Below are 21,418 nucleotides of genomic sequence, written 5' to 3'. Positions count from 1 at the left end.
TTTCATAAAGTTTAAGACACTTTTTTCAGTATAAAACAATTAACGTGTGCACGATTTCGTAGTCTGTGAAACATCAATGGTTGGCCAGAGGTCACAGGAAGATAATTCTATGCCCATGTTAAACATCAGATTTTGAAAGAAAATTGATTAATTTTAGTGCGGTTCAGATTGATCATACAGCATGAAATAATTGTTTCCACATTTGAAGTTCATTTCAGTTCAGTTCAGTTACTCAAGGAGGCATTACAGTGTTCAGACAAATCCATATATGCTACACCACATCTGCTAAGTAGATGCATGACCAGCAGTGTAACCCAATGCACTTAGTCAGACCTTGAGGGGAAAAAAAGGGATACATAAAAAGATAGATGGATATCATCAAAGTAATGAATAAATTAATTAAGAAAATAGATAGAAATAAGTAAGCAAATAAAGAAATGTAATATGTATTTAGAAAAAAAAGACCATAATAATAGATGAATAAAGAAGCAAATAAATGTAGATAAGCACGCAGTCACGCGCGCACGCGCACACACAAACACACACACATGCACCACAGATAGCAACAAATAATCAGTCTCACAGATATGAAAGCACAAACAAATGTGCACAGGCCCAGCACTACATATATATGCACACAAGACCTCACACACACACACACACGCACACACACACACACACATACACACACACACGCACACACTCCCCATCTCTCATGTAACTGACCCCCGCCTCCCCCTCCCCCGCCCCTCCTGCACACACACACACACATTCTTATGTATCGCAGCTTCCGTGACACACTCACACGCACACAGACACACACGCTTGCACATGCACACACACACACACACACACACACACACGCATGTACACGAGCGCACACACACACACACACACACACAAACATTTGAAATAATTGTTTTGACCTTTATCATAGTGTGCTGTCCAAAGATGAAGTGTTTTTCTTACATTTATTCTCAAATTGTCATTAGGGACCTCCACTTATACAGACGTGTTATTTGTGACTGCCACAAATGGAGGTACTCTGTGTCTCATGTGCGCAGTACTGGGACTGTCTTTGTGACTGGCTGTCAACAACATCAAAGGGATTGGGCCATTTTTTGGGTTTTTGGGGTTTTTTTTAATCAGATTTATGGAGAAATAAAATTGTGGTCAGTATGGTTTGATGGCCTTCTCTCGTTTCACAGATGTTCAGTGTTCCTGATTGACCAAGACTCGGATGAGCTGGTGGCGACAGTGTTCGACGGCATCACCACCAACAACAAAGAGGTAACGCCGCCCTCACCGCGCTCACTGTGTGTAGCTGTATTCTGTTCTTCCCAGTTGGTTGCACACAGTATATCATTGTCAGTGTGGGTGTAGTGCATGTATGTGCTGTAACACTGCGACATGTTTGCCAGTGCAGGAATACCTGGAAAAAAAGAAGAAAAAGAATGTTGTCAGTCAGTGGTACACACCTGTCCAGTCATTACTTTTGTTCATTGGATGTGTTCTCAGCCCTGAATGTTTTGCAGAGGTATCCACTGTACAGATGTGGAACTCAGACACATAAAATCTTCAAGACTGTTCTCAGAATGTTGCTGTTGGCATTCCCCAAACTACTGGTAAATGGTTAACCATACTGTGACCTACCCAAGCCAGAAATATTGGAAAATGGTTAACCATACTGGACCTACCCAAGCCAGAAATAAGCCAGAAATATTGGTAAATGGTTAACCATACTGGACCTACCCAAGCCAGAAATAAGCCAGAAATATTGGTAAATGGTTAACCATACTGTGACCTACCCAAGCCAGACATAAAGTGAAGAAATGAAATGAAGCTTGTCATCTGACTGCCCATGAACAGAAATGAATTCATACATTGACATGCTGTCTGCCTTGACAACTCCTGTCAGAATGATCAGATGATGAAAGGAGGCTGGAACTGTACATGTTTCCAGATCATAACAAAATTAAACGTACAATAAATGTATTTTTTTGGAAGATGTTTTAGGATTTCTGTTAAAATCTTTTGATGCTAGCCTGACATGGAAAACAACAACAGCAACATTCAACACTTACCAAAGACTGACTGCTCTGCTACTCATGTCATGAATTTTTCTTGAGCATATTCATTCTGAAAGATCTGACAGAGCGTGGTTGTGGAATTTCTGAAGTCTGGTGTGTTGGAATGAACGAAGACTGACTGGAATAAGTAAACACAAGTCATGGGTCTGTCCAAGCAGGTGATTTGTTTCATCCAGACCGGCTCCTCAGTGTGAGCTGCCAGAAAAGTCATTGTTTGAGATGGAGTGTGGAGGCTGATGAAAACAACCAGAACTAATTCAGTTGTAGATTAGTTGTGGGTTTTCGTTTTTTCTTGAGTTTGGCAGTCGGGGACACATAATCATTTGGTTCAACATTTGTCATGTTCATGCGTTGTTGGGTTCAGCTGTAGGCTGAGAGGTTGTGTGGTGTGAGCCTTTGGATGCACAAATAATGTCCTCTCAGAATATAATAAAGAATGTATTGTTATTTGAACGTTGGTGTGATATTTTTGTTGTTGGTTGATCACTTCATTGAGTGCTTCTTTATTTTCTCCTTTTCCCTCTGTGTTGCCATGGTATTCTTTTACCCCTATTGCCGGAAAAACGATTGACCTGTTTGTGTGCATGTGAGAGAGTGCAATAGAACGTCAAAGCCATGAGAATTTATGCATCCTGTGCATGAAAATAGATGACCAGCAACTACAACAGACATTAGTCATCATCATTAAATGTTTTGTGGCACAGTATGTGATAATGTTTGGTCTGTGCTGGTTTGTGTGTAATCATTGTGAACGCAGATCATCTTATGTGATAATGTTTGGTCTGTGCTGGTTTTTGTGTAATCATTGTAAACGCAGATCATCTTATGTGATAATGTTTGGTCTGTGCTGGTTTGTGTGTAATCATTGTAAACGCAGATCATCAACTCTGCCTACACACCTCCTCTGCCTACACATTCAAACCCAATCAAGGATCCAAGTCATTTCACTCAGAGTACTTTTGAAATTTCATTTCATTGCTTCTTTTTTTTTTCTTTGTTCTTTTTTTTTTTTTTTTTTTTTTTAAGACGTCTCACTAGAGCACATATTCTTGAAGTGCCATGCACTTTACAATAGCTCTGAAGGCATTTGTTCAAACACCCCACACAAATTTATACATATTATTTGAGACATAAGTAAGAGAGGACATTTAGAACAGATCATACCATAAAGTGAATGAAACAATGTAGCAGAAACATTAAAGAAATGATAACAATAACAAAAACAAAAATGTAGACAGTTTAAATACACATGCACACACGAACATGTTGGCACACACACACACACACACACACACATATATATATATATATATATGATAGTCAGTCGTGTCCGACTATGACCATCAGAACAGTAGAGGAGGCAACTGCTGTTCTGCCTATTTGGGCTAGAATTTGATTATAGCGGAGAGTGTCTTGCCCAAGTTACATCCCCACTCTCTCTGCCAAGATGGTTTTAGGACAGTCGGCGTTGGGATGGTTCCCAAAGGCCAACCAGCCCACAAGGCTGCAGCACTAACAGCCAGTGCAATTTTGCCTCCAAGTTTGAGAGTCATAATCTTTCACAAAAGACTAAGCTGTAAATGATTTCCCATTGACTGGAGAAACCATTGATAATACAACTCTCACTTTGCTGTTGGCCCAAATGTAAACTTATGTCAATCTGTGATATAAGCCAAGTGTTGCGGCACATACATACAGATTAACAAACAAACAAAGCAAGCACACATCTTCTGTTCGCATTATCTGTGGATTGGTTTCATCGTTTGTTTACACATGTGCTGAAAAGGGGGAAAGAAAAGAAAGGGTTGTTTGAAACAAATAGGTCACTGAGGGATAAAATAACAGCAGTCTTACACTGTATAAAATGTCATTTTTCCCTTCACTATCCAACCAGATCTGTACTAATTTATTGACACTGTGCGCTTTTCGAAGCAGTTAACTTGTATAGTCACAGGCTGTAGTTCTCCCCAAGTTCATCCCTATCTCCCAATGGGTGCTTACTTGTACAAAAGTTATTACCCTGCTATGCAGGCATCCATAGTCCACATTCAGAATGTATTCGTGTTTCCATAACCCGCAGAATACTGACATGGATTACAAGAACTTGAGATGTTGAGTGTTGGATCATCTGCATGCGTATTCACACAAAGGTGATCACGACTAGCTGGTTCCCACATGCGTTGAAAACTTAACCTCCACCCTTAACCCGACAGGCGCTGCTTCTGAGATTCGATCGGTGGACCATCAGATTGAAGGTCCAGTGCTCTAACCACTGTTGTTGTGCTCATTATGAATCCTTCTGTATACAGTTAGAAGATGGTGGACAGTGGACTGTTTATCTGAAATGTGGTGATTTACTGTCAAGAATCATTACAGAAACTGATATGATTATAATATATTTTTCATTTGGGCGCTTATGGCTATTTAAAACGCAGATTCCAGACATCAGAAGGGGAAATGCGCATAATTTTCAACAGTGAATGATGGTCTTTCAAAGCAAATGTAACCACTCACCATCTCAGTGCTAGTTACTGTTACTTGATAAGATTCTGTCAGTCTAGTATCTTCAGGTTTGTTCACGTTAATATCCTTGAAACTCAGCTCATTAGATGCTTCATTACTTTTTTTCTTCTTTTTTTTTTAAGCTTATAGTTGTACCTTGAAATTTGAATGTATGCACAGTACTTAAATACCAAGTTTTAAAACACTGAAATTCAGGCAACTGTTTAGATAATATAACACATAAAAGATGTTTCCACAAAAAAAAAAATAGGGTAAAGGAATTAGAAGACAGTAATGATAGGGAAAATAAAAATCCAACAGAAAAAAAGTAATAATTCCTAATGTTGTCACCTTGTTTCAGTGGCAGTTACGGAACGGGGTAAGCGGTCGGAATCAGATTTGATGTTCTGAGAAACTCCTGTCACTCTTACTTGCACCATCCATCTGTTTCAGCTGTCACACTCAGCTGTGTGTGTGGACCGTTGGGCTTCTGCTGTGGCTTAGCTATTGTTGGGCACTCTTTCCATAGGAGTTCTAGATCCATTTTTCTCTTCTCCCTTCTCTGAATTCTGTCTCTCTTTTCTTCTTTTTTTTTTTTTAGTAGCCATCTCCTCAGCTTTTGTCTTTCTTTATTTTCATTTTCTCTTCTCTCTCTTTTTTTTTTTTTTTTTTTTTTCTCATTTTGGTCACTTCACAGTCATGGTTTCCTGCACATTTTATTTTTATTTTTTAATGCCATCTGCTCATTTCATGGACATCTCTAAGAAATGGTTGTTTTCTTTTATTTAGGGTTTATAATTCAAACAGAACTTCACAGCCAGTTTTCAGTTTTGTGTGTATATGGGGTTATGTTGGGGGAGTGTTTTGTTTTTCAGTGGATGTGTTACGGTTGTTTTTGTTTGGGAAACAGGGTGGATTTTATTTTGTTCACACATTTCAGCATCATGAAAATGTATTGCATAAGTCCATGTAACAATCAGCATTTTTAACAAGCTGAAACATGCGTAGCACTGATTGACTTACAAGTTTATTGTTTTCTGATGTGTTGATAGAGTAGTAGATATTTGTAATGCAAGGTACGTCATGACCATTTTGCAAGAAAAGTACATATAGACATGTTTGTAAAGTGTGGTAGCCCATTTGTAACAGTGGTAGAATCATAGTCATGTAGATCAGATGGTAGTAACTTTAGTTACAGTATTACTTAGAGATGCACCAGTAGTATTGACAGTATTCCCAACAGAAAATAGCAGTGTGGCATCTGTCTTCACAGACTCTGAAACCTGCACTTTTTTCTGTGTGTTATCCTAGCAGCACAGTTTTCTGTTGTGACTGTGAATCAGTTTCTGTTGTGGTTGAAATGATCTGGGGCGACGCTTTCCATTGTGACCGAATGGATCTTGTGTGACACATGGTTTTTGTTGTAATTGAATCCACCAGATTCTGTCTTGTAGGGGTCAGAAGGTAATGATATTGTCTGTACCAAGCTGAGGTGCTTTAAAAAAAAAAAATCAAAAAAAAAATCAAGAACTTGTCCACATACAGTTTGATTAAGAAGGCAGGGGGACATGATTTTGACATCATGCTCCTCTTGCCTGGCATAAGGCAGTTAAAAGAAATTTGAATTTTCAAGTTATTGGAATTTTATTTTCCACTTCTGTTTGACATTGACAGCAGGTATTTTGTTTCCCTGTCACCTAATTTTTGTAAATAAAACTTTCTACATAAACCAAGTTCAGAAGATACTTTATATGATGTCTGCAATGAGCTTTCATCTTTTTAGTCAGTTTCTCAGCATGTGTACTGCTAAAAAGAAGAGATGAAAAAAAGTGTTTGTTTTCGTTTGTTTTTTGTTTGGTTTAAACTTTGGAGCTGTTTCTTAAAACCAAAGCTACCTAAAAACAATCTTTTTGTCACACAGGACTGAAATAAGACAAATTTCCATTGTTTTGCTTTTGATAGATTTCATCATATGTTCTGATTTGTTTGCCTTATCAGCTGAGTTATTTATGAAAGATATGGTGACTGTTTCTGACTACTTGCTTATTTTGTTTTGGAAGCGGGTACATTTGTAATTCCTTTTTTCTGCCTTTTTCTATGATACGGTAAGAGAATATTATGGTCTTAGTACTTTGGATCAGAAACTATGATTTGACTTTAAATCTTTTTTTTTTTTTGTTGTTTGTTAAAGTCTGTGTATTCTCTGCAATTTCTGTGCAAGACTGGTGTTAAATATGATGAATGGTTTTCAATTATGTATTTATTTTTCTCTGTTATTGAATGTAATTAGTGGTTTTGATTTGTTTTGGTCAAATCTGATGTTAGTTCTTGGTGTAACTTGTAAATGAAATAAGACAAGCCACATTTTGACATCTACAAGTCACACTGATAACTCTCTCTCTCTTTCAGTGAGATTGCAATCATGAAAATATGACAAACTTGTTTTTCCTTGCGAAGATTTCTAAAAACAAAAAATAAAAAAAAACTTTTGCATTTCTTACTTAAAAGCTTAAATATTTTGCTGTGCATGCGTGCACATTTATTTATTATTTATTTATTTTTATTCAAATACTCAAATGTACTTGGATGCTTGCATTTGAGTTAGCATCTATAACAACTCGCCATAGACAGTCAGAAGCGCACACAGACCAACACCAAGATAATCACACATGAAAAACTGAAGCATACACCAGTACCAAAAGCCTCCTTTAACACAGTATGATACTTGATTTCTTTGTTTTCTGTTTGTATAATGGATTGTGTCAATATGTGTCTGCCTTTGATATGTCCTGCAACATCCAAATGATTCTAGTGTGTGCATGTATGTGTGTGAAAGTTACTTTGCTTGTTCAACTGGATTGTATTGTAATCATAGTGTGTCTGTCTTGAAAATAGTAATCCTGTTTTGAAGTGTGCTCACATACATGTGTCTGTGTCTGTGTGTGTGCATGTACACATGTGTAAATGTGTATGTATGTGTGTCTCTGTGTGTGTGTGTGTGTGTGTGTATGTAGTGGGTGCATGTGCATGAAACCTTAACTGTGTAGTCAGTTGTTTGTAACTTCAGTGAAATTAAATACCATTTCGTTTCTGTTGGCCTTCTGTAGTGGACCAGATGATTCCACTTTGATAAGGATCTTAGCACTGTACAGTGTTGATACAGGGATGTCAGCTGAGCGCCTTTTTCTTTTGGATGATTGATTGATATGGATACTTATATAGCACCTATCCTCGGTCGGAGACCAAGCTCTAAGCGCTTTACAAACACGGGGTCATTTATGCAACAGGCTGCCTACCTGGGTAAAGCCATCTAACGTTTCTTTAGAATGTTGCATGCTGTGGCTTATCAGTGATGCTTTGACATGAGTGGAAGTGCATCTGTGTTACGCAGATTTCCTTGCTGGCATTTTGGCAATTGAAGATTTTTTTTTTTTTTTTTTTTTTTTTTAAGATTTTCCGCGGTTTTTTCTTAACTTTCCCCTTTATTTCACTTTGGTATTTAGTCGTGCACTTCTGTTCTCCATCATGTTCTGTAAAGTAGTCTCTCAGTTTCATGTCTCTTTAAAACGGTGAAGTACAGTGAAATACACTCACAGTCAACAGTGATGTGAAAGATAAGACGAGGAATACTTGGCTTCTAAAGGACCGTGCGAAATCACAAGTATGATTTATGGATGAACAAAATGATCAGCCGGGTGTAGCATGATGGTGTGTGTCATGTTCCAAGTGACTCAAGTAAGTTTCAGTGAAAGGAAAGTCTTGGGATATTCTTGCAGTGGAGATTTCTGTCAGTAGACTTTTCAGCTGAGCACACTCCCTACTGTTCAGTTGTGCTGGCATGACCTTTGAAAAGTGACTGTACTGGAGACACAGCAACTTGTGTGTGGTGCTTTTTGGCAGGGCGCTGTGTTCCTTTTTCAGTTGTCAGACCCCACCATGGGCCTTCAGCAGACCCTGGACCCTGGCTGCACACTTGTCAGTGTTACAAAAATCAGTCCTCTCCACCCACGCTTGTTTGATTTCTGGCCTAAATTATGGCAGTTCCATGCTGACTGATAACAGCATTGTCAGGCTCCAGACAGTTCACAACAATGCAGAAGGCACAATGGGTATTTAAACTTAAAATTTGTGTCTTTATTTCTTTTCTTTTTCTTTTTTCGGAAAGTGGTCATGCGATTCCTAGTTTTGCGAGCTGCGGTTCTAAACCTAACTTTGATTGTTGGTATAGAATGGTTACCCTGTTCTACTGTTATATTGATGGATTTACTCCCACCATACGTTTCCACTGTGTGTCAGATATTTCATATACTACACTCTTTCTTGTCTTCAAAAGAACAATTTCTTTTAATCCCACCTGTGCAACTTCGAATATTTTCATTGCAGTTTTTTTGTTTGTTAGTTTTTTGTACCAGTTGCTTGACATTCATTGCTTCCTAAGAAACACCAAGAAATCTGCCAAGTGCAGACCTCATGTACAAATTGTGCCCATCTTGCCAACATTGTAATCTGCCCCCACCCCTCAGTCCCCCACAACCCCCACTCCTTTTCATCTTTCTCCCTGAACATGTGTGTCATGTGACATGTCTGTGTCAGTGGGTGCGGTTGGGGAACGTAAGCAGACAGATGTGTGCCACACAAGCTTGGTTCATTGTTGTGACTGTTAAGTGAGAATGTGCTTTGAATGGGTTTCAGGTGCAGTCAGAAATCCGACTCCCAAAGACGCAGGGCATCGCAGGGCATGTGGCAACCACAGGTGGGTGTTCATCACTCTTGGCTTCCTGTTTATCTGTGGTGATTTTTAAGGCCGTCTGCATTCCCATCTGATGGGAAACCATTACCTTTTTTTTTTTCTGAAGAAGAACCTGCCGTTCGATATGTCTCTTCTCTTATCCCATGTAATTCCACTTTACCAAGATTCTTTTAGTCTAGCTTTGCCACAGACTGTGGCACCTCTGCGACTGGCTGTCTGCAAATGAGTTCTGGTGCTGGAGGAGAGATGTCTTCAGGACCTCAGCCAGAAGCGTCAGTCCCACAAAGAAGGGAGATGAGACCTGTCATCTCATGAGCTGTTGCCTGCCCACTGAGCGGCTGTCTGTAGGCTGTGTTCCCATCTGTGGAGTCACTGACGTCTTCATCGTTGGCTTTGGACTTTCATCATGATGATGATGGTGGTGACAGTGGTCAGGAAATGATGCCATGGTGTGGACTACCAGAAGAATTATGGTTGGCATGAGAGTGAAGCAGTGGCTTAGTGGGCAAACGCCTGGCCTGGAAGTTAGGGCTCTGGGTTCAGTTCCTGCAAATATTGGGATTTTTGCTCTACCCTCCACCAGACCTTGTGTGGTGGTCTGGGTGATAGTCTTATGGTCAAATGATGAACCTAGACCCAATTTGCAGCATGCACCTAGGACATGCGAAAGAACCCTTGCTGGCAAAGAGAGTTGTCCCTGGCAAAATTCTGTTTGAGAAAAAAAAAGACACTGATAGGTAAACAAATATCATGCAGACAATTTTTTATGTGCATTTCAGCTGCTCTCCCCATACAGTCCAGTATGGGTTTCAGTACAACACAGTTCAGTACAACATGATATAGTGAAATGCAACACAGTTCAGTACAACATGATATAGTGGAATGCAAGACAATTCAATACAATATGATATAGTGAAATGCAACACAGTTCACTACAACACAATATAATGGAATGCAAGACAGTTTAAGACCAGTATGGATTTCAATACAAAACAATTCAATTCAGCTCAATATAATGGAATGCAAGACAATTTAAGACAACACAGCAGAATGCAATGCAAGCATAGCTGAGTAAACAGGCATCTGAAATTTGCATATATCTATGTTGAGCTGTCATGCCCGAGACGCAATAACAGGATATTGCCTAGTTAGATGAAGGTTCAAGCATCAGTGGTCCATTTCAAGGTCCATGGTTCAAACACCAACAGTTCATGCTAGATTATGGATGGTATGTAGACTTGCAGGCCTGAATCCAGTTTGTGTGTATATACATGCAGAACAGACATGTTAAAGATCCCTTTATTCACGATGGCTTCAGGTGGGTTGTGGCAGCCTGAACATGTCAGCTTGTTCTCACTACGGAAAACATGGTGTGGCTGCCTAAACAGGAGAGTAGAAACAGTCAGAAGTGACTGAACATGTGAGCTAGAGAGATGACCAGGTGTTCTGTGAATTATTCTCAGGTATGCAGGGGGCCGCGGAGTCAGTCACATTCAGGCACATTTTTGGATGTCATATATTCTGATAATTTTACAAGCATATACTTGGACTCATTATTTTAAACTTTTTTTTTATGTTTGTAAACTTTTATAATTGGTTGCATTTCATTTTTTTTCTTTTTCAGCACAACTGTTTTCAGCATCAAGATCAAGTGAGGCACTTCAGCATGCCCTGTGAGCATGCATATCTTGATCAGTGTTAACAACATTGATCATTGATTATCACTTCATGTTTAACATGGCCCACATCTGTCAGCTATGTGTGGGAGTGTTGACTGTTAATGGCTCCTTCATGTACATTGTGTGTGTGTGTGTGTGTGTGTGTGTTTTCAGATTGTCTTTTCTGTTTCAGGAACGTTGCTGAACATCAAAGATGCCTACTCCCACCCTCTGTTCTACAGGGGCATTGATGATTCCACTGGCTTTCGAACACGGTGTGTTTTTCACCAAAAACCAGTGCCACTGACTGAAGATCTTTGTGAAAAAAAAAAAAATGATTTGCTTTGGAAACTTGCTTGTTTTAATTATGCTGTCTAGTCATGTTGTTGGCTTCTGGCCTAAGATTTTTTTTTCATGCTGCTCTGTTGTTTTAGAGGGGATAGGGGTGTAAACAGAAATGAATGCAAAGAAAGTTTATTATTCACTTATGATGTTAATACATATGCACATATGTGGCCTCTGAGTTTGAAATGTGTATGTTTCAAATCAGAGTGATTTTTTTTTCTTTGGTATTTTTTTCATTCAAAATACATGCGTGTGATAAACATGCATATAAAACTTACATGCTGAAAGAGAAGAGTGACTGAACGTGGATGCCATCTTGGATATACATCATCTCCTGGAGGTGTTTTTTTGTTTTTGGTGTGGTTTTTTTTGCTGTGAGAGAAAAACATGGAGGATTGTTCTGTAAAAGGTGTGCACATGTCAAATGAACGGTATAAGAGCAAGCCTGGTGCTTCCTTTTTGGGGAAGTGTCTGGGTTTGTTCCAGTGTACCTTTTATTTACCTGTGTGCTAGCTGAATTGGTAGCGTAAGCAGCATTGGCTTGAAGTTATGTACCTTGTGTGTGGAGAGAGTTACCACTCTTTACTATTAATATATATATATATATATATATAGTTATAGTTATTTCTCTGTGTATGTATGTGCATGGTGTGTGTGTGTGTGTTGTGTGTGTGTGTGTGTGTGTGTGCTTGCACATGCCATGTACATACCTGTATGTTATGATCTACAGGAACATCCTGTGCTTCCCCATCAAGGATGAGGAAGGTGAGAGAAACGATTTGCTTCTTTCTGTTTCGTCCTGATGTTTGGCTGGATGGATTGTGTGTTCTCTGTTTGTCAGTGGAAGAGAGTTCCCAGCAATAAAGTTTGACACTCTGAATCGGAAACAAGCCCATATGTGAATGAGCCAACACTTTAGAACTATCAGAAGCAAAACAAGTTGTCTGTTACAGATATGGCCATCCAGAGCCAAAGATATACATACACCATGTTATACACGTCTGTTCATGGGCATACACAGCAGGCATACATACATGCATGTTTGTCTACGAGAATCAAGAATATTTAATCCTTTGCCCCCTGTTGGTGCATGGAGAATATAAAGTAACATTATCCATATTTTGCGCCCAAATTAAAATCTAAGATAGCAATTAAAACTAATGAAATAAAACATGTCAAATTGCTGACAAAAACAGAAAAATGAATGATCATGTCACACACACAAGCATAGACGCACACACACACACAAGCGCGCGCACACACACACACACACACATACACATACACACACACACTACATGTGCACACACAGGTGCGTACACACAGGTGCACACACATAAACATATGCGCACACATACAGTTATGCGCGCACATGTGTGGGCACACACACACAAAAATGGAAGGATAAATGATCATGTCATGCACAAACAGATAAGCACTCACAGACACACACACACACACACACACACACACACACTCGCATGCTCAACAGCTTTGCATATAGTTATGGCATCACTGCCAGTTTAAAGTGTTTTGGGTTTGTTTGTTTTTTCCCTGACTGCTGTTGAATGAACCAGGTGACATAAGATTTGAACACATTGTCCTTCAGGTGTGGTCCTTGGGGTGGCCCAGTTGTGCAACAAGAAGACGGGAACCTACTTCACCACTTTCGATGAAGACATTGCTTCCGCTTTTGCAGTGTACTGCTGCATCAGCATCAGTCATGTGAGTTCCTGCCGTCAGAACGTCAGCTGTGGGTGGATGTCATTGCAGTGTGATATCCGCAAGATTGGGTCGATGGACACCGGAGGTTGTAGGTCACTTGATGACACTGGACATTATAGGTCACTTGATGATACTGGACATTTTAGGACACTTGATAATGGAAATTGCAGGACACTTGATACTGGAAATTATTGGAAATCTTGATACTGGAGATCATAGATCACTTGATGATATTGAAAATTGTAGGTCACTTGATACTGGGAATTTTAGGACATTTGATATTGGATAACAGATCACTTGATAGCGGAGGTCATATCACTTGATAATGGAGTACATATCACTTGAAACTAGAGATAGGTCACATGATACTGGAGATCATAGATCATTTGATATCGGAGATCATAGGTCACTTTGTACTGGAGATCATAGGTCACTTGATATTGGAGATCATAGGTCACTTGATACTGGAGATCATAGGTCAGTTGATACTGGAGAGTGTTCAGTTATTTATACCTTATTAACAGACCACTCCAGTGTATTAGACACATATAGGTGGGTGTTTTTTTGTTTTTTTTTTTTTTTTTTTTTTACTATTTGAGATCATATACAGTATACTTAAATTAATATGCTTCTGTCATTCATGATATGACTATTTAGTGTTTATAGGGGTGCAAGTGTTCTGAATTTCTGGATTGTGAAAAAATATTTTTGCTTGCCACTGTATCAGAATTTTTTTGTATGTGAATTTTTTTTATCATTCCAGATTGTTAAGTTGCAGTCTTAAGACAGTGTGACATTCCATTTCTTAAATGCAATTAAAGGAAAAGATAGAGAAAATTTATGATCGACCACCCCAACTACACTACCAACATTTTCATTGCATGCCAGCGTTATAAAGAGAGGACCGATTTGAGTCAGCAATATTTACAACACTTTCATGCCATCTTGCCTGAAAGTCAGTTTCTGTGTGATGTGTTTGGCATCTGTAGGTTTGAAATATGTAAGCAGTGAACTGTGGAGTTAGTGAAAAGATGGGAATAGTTAAAAGTTAACAGGCTACTAATCAAAAGGTTGTTTGGATCAATTTATGCAGTATACACATAATCTAATGGCAGTACCGTAAAGTTCGGTCTATTGAGCGCACTGGTATATAAGCCGCACCCACTAAATTTAGGAAAAAATTGAACTTTATACATACATAAGCCGCATCGGTTTATAAGCCGCACTTATTTCCGGTACCGGAACACATACTGATACTAAAAAAAGCTGTCGATACTGTAGGTTATGAAATAAACACAAGCGAGAACAACACAAAGAAAAGCAAGTGAAAATACTGCTAGTGCCACAAAAAAATAATGAATAAACACAACGAAAATAAGATCCGTAATTTAGGGATAGTCACATTTATTCAACGTCATCCTGCTCACTGAATCCACTAAAATCTTCGTCATCAGTGTCCGAGTTGAAGAGAACCAGCACAGCTTCCTCCGCCATCTTGTCACTGACTTAGCCTCGCTTTCACTTCATGAAGGTGAGGTCGCTGCTGGTTCGTCGCTTGCACTGTCGTCTGCTAGGTCGATCGCCTTCAATTTGAAGGCTGCATCATAGGCATAACGTCGCGTTTTCAGCATGATGAGGGTGTACGCTTGAGCAGAGTAGAACTGAATGCTGATCTGAAGGCTTTAATGTGTGCAGATTTGATTTATAAAACGTGAACAGTTGGCACACTATCCTGAAGCTCATCCAAAAGTTCATGGACAGAAATCATGATTTTGGTGAGTTGAAGGGCAGCTAAGAATAGACGAGAACGCGACACTCCCGGGATCGTTAAAATCCGCAAATAAGCCGCGTCATTGTATAAGCCGCAGAGGTTGAAGCTGGGGTAAAAATTTGCGGCTTATAGACCGAACTTTACAGGTAATTCAATTATTGTTTTAAAGAAGAAAACAGATTTTCTTGTTTTATCATTGTACTAATATTAGCAAAACAGTATCAGGATTGTAGTCAGCCAGTTAGCCTGCATGTTGGTTTTTGTCTGGAGTGCTACATAAGTGTCTGGAGTTTTTTGTAGTCATACATCCAAGCTGGAAAGTCGTGATAAAGACAGGGAGAGTTTTGAAACTGAAAAAATAATATGATTTTAAAACAGTAAATGCCAGTCAAACAAGAGCTGCTATAGGTTGAATCGTTTCCTTTGCTGCAGACTTTTTGTTCAGCAGACACTCGTTTTTGACAATGAGTAAAAAGTGTGACTTGGAGCGATATATGCAGTTCACACTTCTTTTTTGTCGTCACAGTAATTATATTGATATTTAAGGAAACATATGTATTATTTTTATGCATAAAAAACCACAATAAAAACTGCTAGTACCTGCTGCTTCATCCTGGTTTTCAGCTGGATTTTGGTGTGAAACACTTTTCAGATCAGGAATGTAGGCAAACTCATTTTCCAGGTTTTGGCTACTTGGACACTTGCACCCCCATGAAAACAATATTTTCACTGCAAAACAAGATTATCCCACCCTCTTTTTTTTTCTTCTTTTTTTTTTTCACTGACCACTTTGTGTTGATTTCGAGAGTGGAAATATTTCCAGAAGATGAAAGTTTGTGATGCTTGTTTGGATATATGATACACTGGTCATCATTTTAAGCAGTTGAAAGCTAATTGTTTTCTGTTACCGTGATTTTTTGTATTGGTTTCTGTGGATGCCTTCTAACCATGTTGTGGTTGTTTGCAGTCTTTGATGTACAAAAAGGTGATTGATATTCAATACCGAAACAGTCTGGCCAATGAGCTGATGATGTTCCACATGAAGGTAATCTTTCGGCCGTCAGAGCTGGTGCTGCTCCTGCCTTGTTTGGTGTGTGTAGCATGGCAGTGTACTCTTGTAGACACACAGGTTTCCTCTACCCTTCATGGATGCTTACACTGTGACTCTGTGTGTGTGTGTAGCATGGCAGTGTACTCTTGTAGACACACAGGTTTCCTCTACCCTTCATGGATGCTTACACTGTGACTCTGTGTGTGTGTGTAGCATGGCAGTGTACTCTGTAGACACACAGCTTCCCTCATCCCCTCATGGATGCTTACACTGTGACTCTGTGTGTGTGTGTGTGTGTCTTTTCTTTCCAGTTTTTTTCAGTTTTCTTTCCAGCTTGCCAGAACCTTCTTCAGTTTGGTGTGCAGAATTGGTGCTTTTATTTTGATAGTCCATCTCTTCTTCATTCATGTTGATGTATCTCTTTGTGTTGTGTTGATGTCTCCATGCAACTGCTGCACAGTTGTCTTTGGGAAGAATAAAGGAGAGGGGGCTTATTTTTGTTGTTTTGTTTTGTTTTTACAGCAGAAGACTACATATTGCAGATTAGGAATTTAGAAATAAAAGGAAGTGGGATTTAAAATTGAAGTGATGAGTTTAGTTTCAGTGGATCTTGGAAAGAGTTTTGGTACCTGTAATTAGCTGTTGATGAAAGTTGTGAAGAGACATCTGACCTTCCTTAACTACTAGAGGTGTTAAATGATCAAAGAGTGTTTGTGTTTTTTTTTTTTTTAAGGCAGTTTGAAATGTTGATGGAAAAATTAACAGAAATCTTGGAATGCAGAAAAGAAACTTCATTTGCATGGAGACATCAAAAGCTCTTTTTTTGTGTGTTGCAGTCTTTTAGTTAGTCTTTTAGTTCTTAGAGTTGTATCTCTGGTTTTATTTCCTGTGTGACTGTGCTTTTCCAGTGTCTGATTTACAAGAAGTTGCAAGATACTCATCATCGGCATAAGCTAGCCATTGAACTGTTGAAGTTTCAAATGCAGGTCAGTGATAAGAGTTAGGCCTCTGGCTGGGACCTGTTTATGACTAATGCTTGTCTGTTCTTTGCTGGTGGTTGTCACCAGTTTATCTTTTTGTTTCCACTAATCGGAGGAGGTGGAGTGGCATGTATGTATCTGTGTGTGCCTGAGTGAGTCGAAAGAATCTCAGTCTGGGCATGAGGATATACTGTTTCCAGTCAGCTGAAATTCGGGTTGGGGCAGGGGCTATATTTATATATTTTGTTTAAATTGTCCAAATCCTGAAAGGTGAAAAAAGGACCTCTGAAGAATTCAGAAGCCTATGGATAAAGAAAATGTTTGATGAAAGGATCTACAGTGATAGAAAATGAAATTAGGTTTGAACTTTTTTTTGTTTATTTCTTTTTAATCACTCTTGACAACCAACCATATTGGAATGCAAGTGTCTGATTGCACCGCCCTATATTTGCTTCTTTCTTTTGTTTAAGGTTGCAATTTATGATTTTAGAGAGCTTTTTTTTGTGTTGTAAATTTGTATTTCTTTTATATTTGGCTCACATGTGCATTTCTTGAGTTTAAGCAATTAGTATTCAGTTACATGTTGTTCTTTGGAAAAGTTTTGCATCAGTCCCACAAGACACCTGACAGACACAGCAGTGTTGGTCAGGACAGGTGTGCACCAGTCTCAGAGACATAGCCCTGAGGTAGAACTGAGTTCATTTAACATGTGGTCCATGTCTTATCACAGGAACTTAACCACACACTTAAGTCTGGAAATCAGAAGAAGAAAAAATCTTGTCTGACAAAGCTAATTATGCCTCTTTCTAGACAGACTTATTGCACACTAAATTCTGGGAATCGGAGATGAAAAGAAAATCTTGTCTGACAGTTGCTAATTATGCCTCTTTCCTGGACTTTTTGCACACTAAAGGCTAGAAATAAGATATATAAAAAATACGAATCACGTCTGACAGTGCCTCTTTCCAAACAAACTGCTCACACACTAGATTCTGGAAATCAGAGATGAAACAAATACCTTGTCTGACAGAAGCCAGTGCTTCTTTTGAGACAGACTTTTCACACACTAAATTCTGGAAATCAGAGATAAAAAAACAAAACAAATATTGCCTGACAATATTTCCAGACTGACTTACAGCACACTAAATTCTGGAAATCAGAGATGCAAGAAAATGTTGCCTGACAGAAGCTAATGATGTCTCTTTCCAGATATCTCTGTGTGGATGGCTTCAAAGAAAAACAAGATCATATAATCACAAGTACATGGCTGTTGGAATTTTTGATGAAAGTTTGGCATTTTCAGGATCATAGGAGGAATATTGTGATAGGATCTCTTGTGTGTGGGTGTGTGTGTGTGTGTGTGTGTCCCTGTTAGGATAGGACTTTTGAAAAAGAAAAAACAACAAACTTTTAAAGGAATATCGAAAAAAAAAAATCTGCTTTATGAAGGAACGTAACTTTAAAATTCCCTTTAAAGTAATCTTGAACAAAGATTATAATTGCAAGATTACAACAGAGATATTGAAAATCAGAATTTCTGTACAGAATCTTTTCTTTACTTTTCTTTTTTTTATTTAAAGGCATGACAAAAAGTTTCACTTTGTTGAAAGTGGTCATGATAATAGATCACAATAAGGCCCTATTGGAAACAACATCAAAACAAATGAACAGACAAACAAAAACAAGCAAAACACGTTCAGAACAAACAATAATACAATCTTCACAGTGAGAAACAGTTACCCTTGTAGGAAAAAACCACACTGACCTTTTTTTCTAACCTTTTAACAAACATCTAAAGTGGTAATAAAAATGATGTGACAGATGTACAAGATTCTTCCCAAGAACTTACCTGTAGGAATAGGTATTGCAAGTATGTCACATATGAGCCTCAAGTGATTCACCTCTGATGTCATTCTGCTGCACAGTATACTTCATATTTCTATTTCACTTTATTATTTCAACTTTGTTGAGTTGGTTTCTTAATGCTGTTCTTTTCTTTGTTTTTTTGTGTGTGTTTTTGGCAGATGCTTTAGTTAGAACACTTTGAGTGAGTGTGTGTGTGTGTGTGTGTGTCCTTTACCCTTCAGTAGCAGTAACAACCTGCTTTTCCTGTAATCTGCTTTTGGTGTCATTTGCTATTTTACTGCTGATCATTAATTTAATCCTCAGCCTGTCCTCCTGTTCTCTCTGTATCTGTCTCCCCCCCTCTCTCTCTCTCCTCTCTTTTGCTGTTGCTGCCTGTATGATATCCCAAATTCCAGTTCCCTCTCTCTCTCTCTTGCTTTCTCTCTGTGTCCCTGTCTGTCTCTCTCTGTCTCTCTGTCTGTCTCTCTCTCTCTCTCTCTCTCATGCGCTTGCGTGCTCTCTCGCTCGCTCAAACTGGGAAAAAGGGGAGATGAATGAGATTTATTTTGTGTGTGTGTGTGTGTGTGTGTGTGTGTGTGTGTGTTGGATTGATTCAGTGTGGCTTGGAGCAGTGGCTGCATAATGTGAAAAAAAGAAGAAGAAAACACACTTGTATACACACACACACACATGTGCGGCACACACATACACACATACACACACATGCACATACACACACAGATACACCCGCATACACATGTCACATTGACCTGTTTACATGCCCCATTCAGAAAACTCGGAAAACAAGAGCCCCTTTTTCAGAGCCCCTATTTCACATCATTTCATGGATTTAGCGTGGAAGCAACATCTGTTGGCATTCTGTTGCTGCAGGACTCTGTGTAGAGTGTGTTAAAAGATGCACTGTTAGTCTCATGAATAAGCAAAACAAAACTCAGAATTGCAAGCTGATCTCACACACCCCACCCCAACACTGCTGAATGTAGTTTGGAGGAAAAAGCTTGAGTTTAGAAAAAAGAAATTACATTGTTGTGACAGGTCTGACACATTGGTTGACTAGTGACAGTTTTGACACAGTGGGTTGACTTGTGACAGTTTTGACACAATGGGTTGACTTGTGACAGTTTTGACACAGTGGGTTGACTTGTGACAGTTTTGACACAATGGGTTGACTTGTGACAGTTTTGACACAGTGGGTTGACTTGTAACAGTTTTGACACAGTAGGTTGACTTGTGACAGTTTTGACACAGTGGGTTGACTTGTGACAGGTCTGACACAATAGGTTGACTTGTGACAGTTTTGACACAGTGGGTTGACTTGTGACAGGTCTGACACAATAGGTTGACTTGTGACAGTTTTGACACAATGGGTTGACTTGTGACAGTTTTGACACAATGGGTCGACTTGTGACAGCTTTGACACAGGGGTTGAATTGTGACAAGTATGAGGCATGGGTTGACATGTTATACCAGTTAGACTTGACACATGGTTTGACTTATGTGACAGGTTTGACACAGGTGTTGACATGTTGTCACAGTTAAGAGGCATGGATTGACATTTTACGACAGTTAGGTTTAACAGATGGGTTGACATTTAATGACAGTCAGACTGGGCTCATTGGTTGACATGTTGTCACAGTTAAGAGGCATGGATTTACATGTTATAACAGTTAGACTTGACACATGGGTTGACATGTCACAGTTAAGAGGCATGGATTTACATGTTATAACAGTTAGACTTGACACATGGGTTGACATGTCACAGTTAAGAGGCATGGATTTACATGTTATAACAGTTAGACTTGACACATGGGTTGACAAGTCACAGTTAAGAGGCATGGATTTACATGTTATAACAGTTAGACTTGACACATGGGTTGACATGTCACAGTTAAGAGGCATGGATTTACATGTTATAACAGTTAGACTTGACACATGGGTTGACATGTCACAGTTAAGAGGCATGGATTGACATGTTATAACAGTTAGACTTGACACATGGGTTGACATGTCACAGTTAAGAGGCATGGGTTGACATGTTATAACAGTTAGACTTGACACATGGGTTGACATGTCACAGTAAAGAGGCATGGGTTGACATGCTATGACAGACTTCTCACACGGGTTGACATGATAATGATAATAATAATAATAATACATAGTTTTTCTATGGCGTGATATCCAGCACCAATGCTGCTCAAAGCACCTTACATCATAGTTGACTATAAACATGCCTTAATAAACACATCAACCGCTATCTGACAATGGAAAACATCCAGTGTGTTCATATGAATGCAAAAGCACACTAATGATTATGAAAGCTATGAAATAAATAAGGCCTAGATTAAAACAAAATGCATTTTATAGAAAACAGACACACCCCCACACCCACACACACACACACAAACACACACACACACACACACACACACACACACACACACACACAGACTTGACACATGGGTTGACATGTTATGACAGGTTCGACACACAGGTTGACGTGTTATGACAGACTTGACACATGGGTTCACATGTGGTGACCACTGTTGACAGCAAATCCCTATGGAAGAAGTCCAGGAGCTGGTGACACAGGGCCTGCCCAAGGTGCAGGTGTTCCACAAGGATTTCAACAGGTTCTCCTTCCCACCTCGCATCCTGGCTGAGACACGTACACCTGCGGTGA

The 21,418-nt window shown here is 39.1% G+C and overlaps 1 protein-coding gene across 1 annotated transcript in view; it reads left to right on the top strand.

Annotated features, from left to right (window-relative positions):
* Positions 1–21,418, top strand: part of LOC143299145 (cGMP-dependent 3',5'-cyclic phosphodiesterase-like) — a 181,379-nt gene that overhangs the window by 143,506 nt on the left and 16,455 nt on the right. The window contains exons 16-23 of the mRNA XM_076612274.1: positions 1,209–1,290; positions 4,954–4,971; positions 9,285–9,345; positions 11,194–11,275; positions 12,076–12,110; positions 12,955–13,070; positions 15,809–15,886; positions 21,289–21,414. Of these exons, the coding sequence (XP_076468389.1) occupies positions 1,209–1,290; positions 4,954–4,971; positions 9,285–9,345; positions 11,194–11,275; positions 12,076–12,110; positions 12,955–13,070; positions 15,809–15,886; positions 21,289–21,414 (598 nt within the window). The remainder of the gene's footprint in view (positions 1–1,208; positions 1,291–4,953; positions 4,972–9,284; positions 9,346–11,193; positions 11,276–12,075; positions 12,111–12,954; positions 13,071–15,808; positions 15,887–21,288; positions 21,415–21,418) is intronic.

This window comes from Babylonia areolata, chromosome 24 (genome assembly GCF_041734735.1).
Source record: "Babylonia areolata isolate BAREFJ2019XMU chromosome 24, ASM4173473v1, whole genome shotgun sequence".
Classification (NCBI taxonomy): Eukaryota; Metazoa; Mollusca; class Gastropoda; order Neogastropoda; family Buccinidae; genus Babylonia; species Babylonia areolata.
This window is presented reverse-complemented; position numbering and strand designations above follow the sequence as displayed.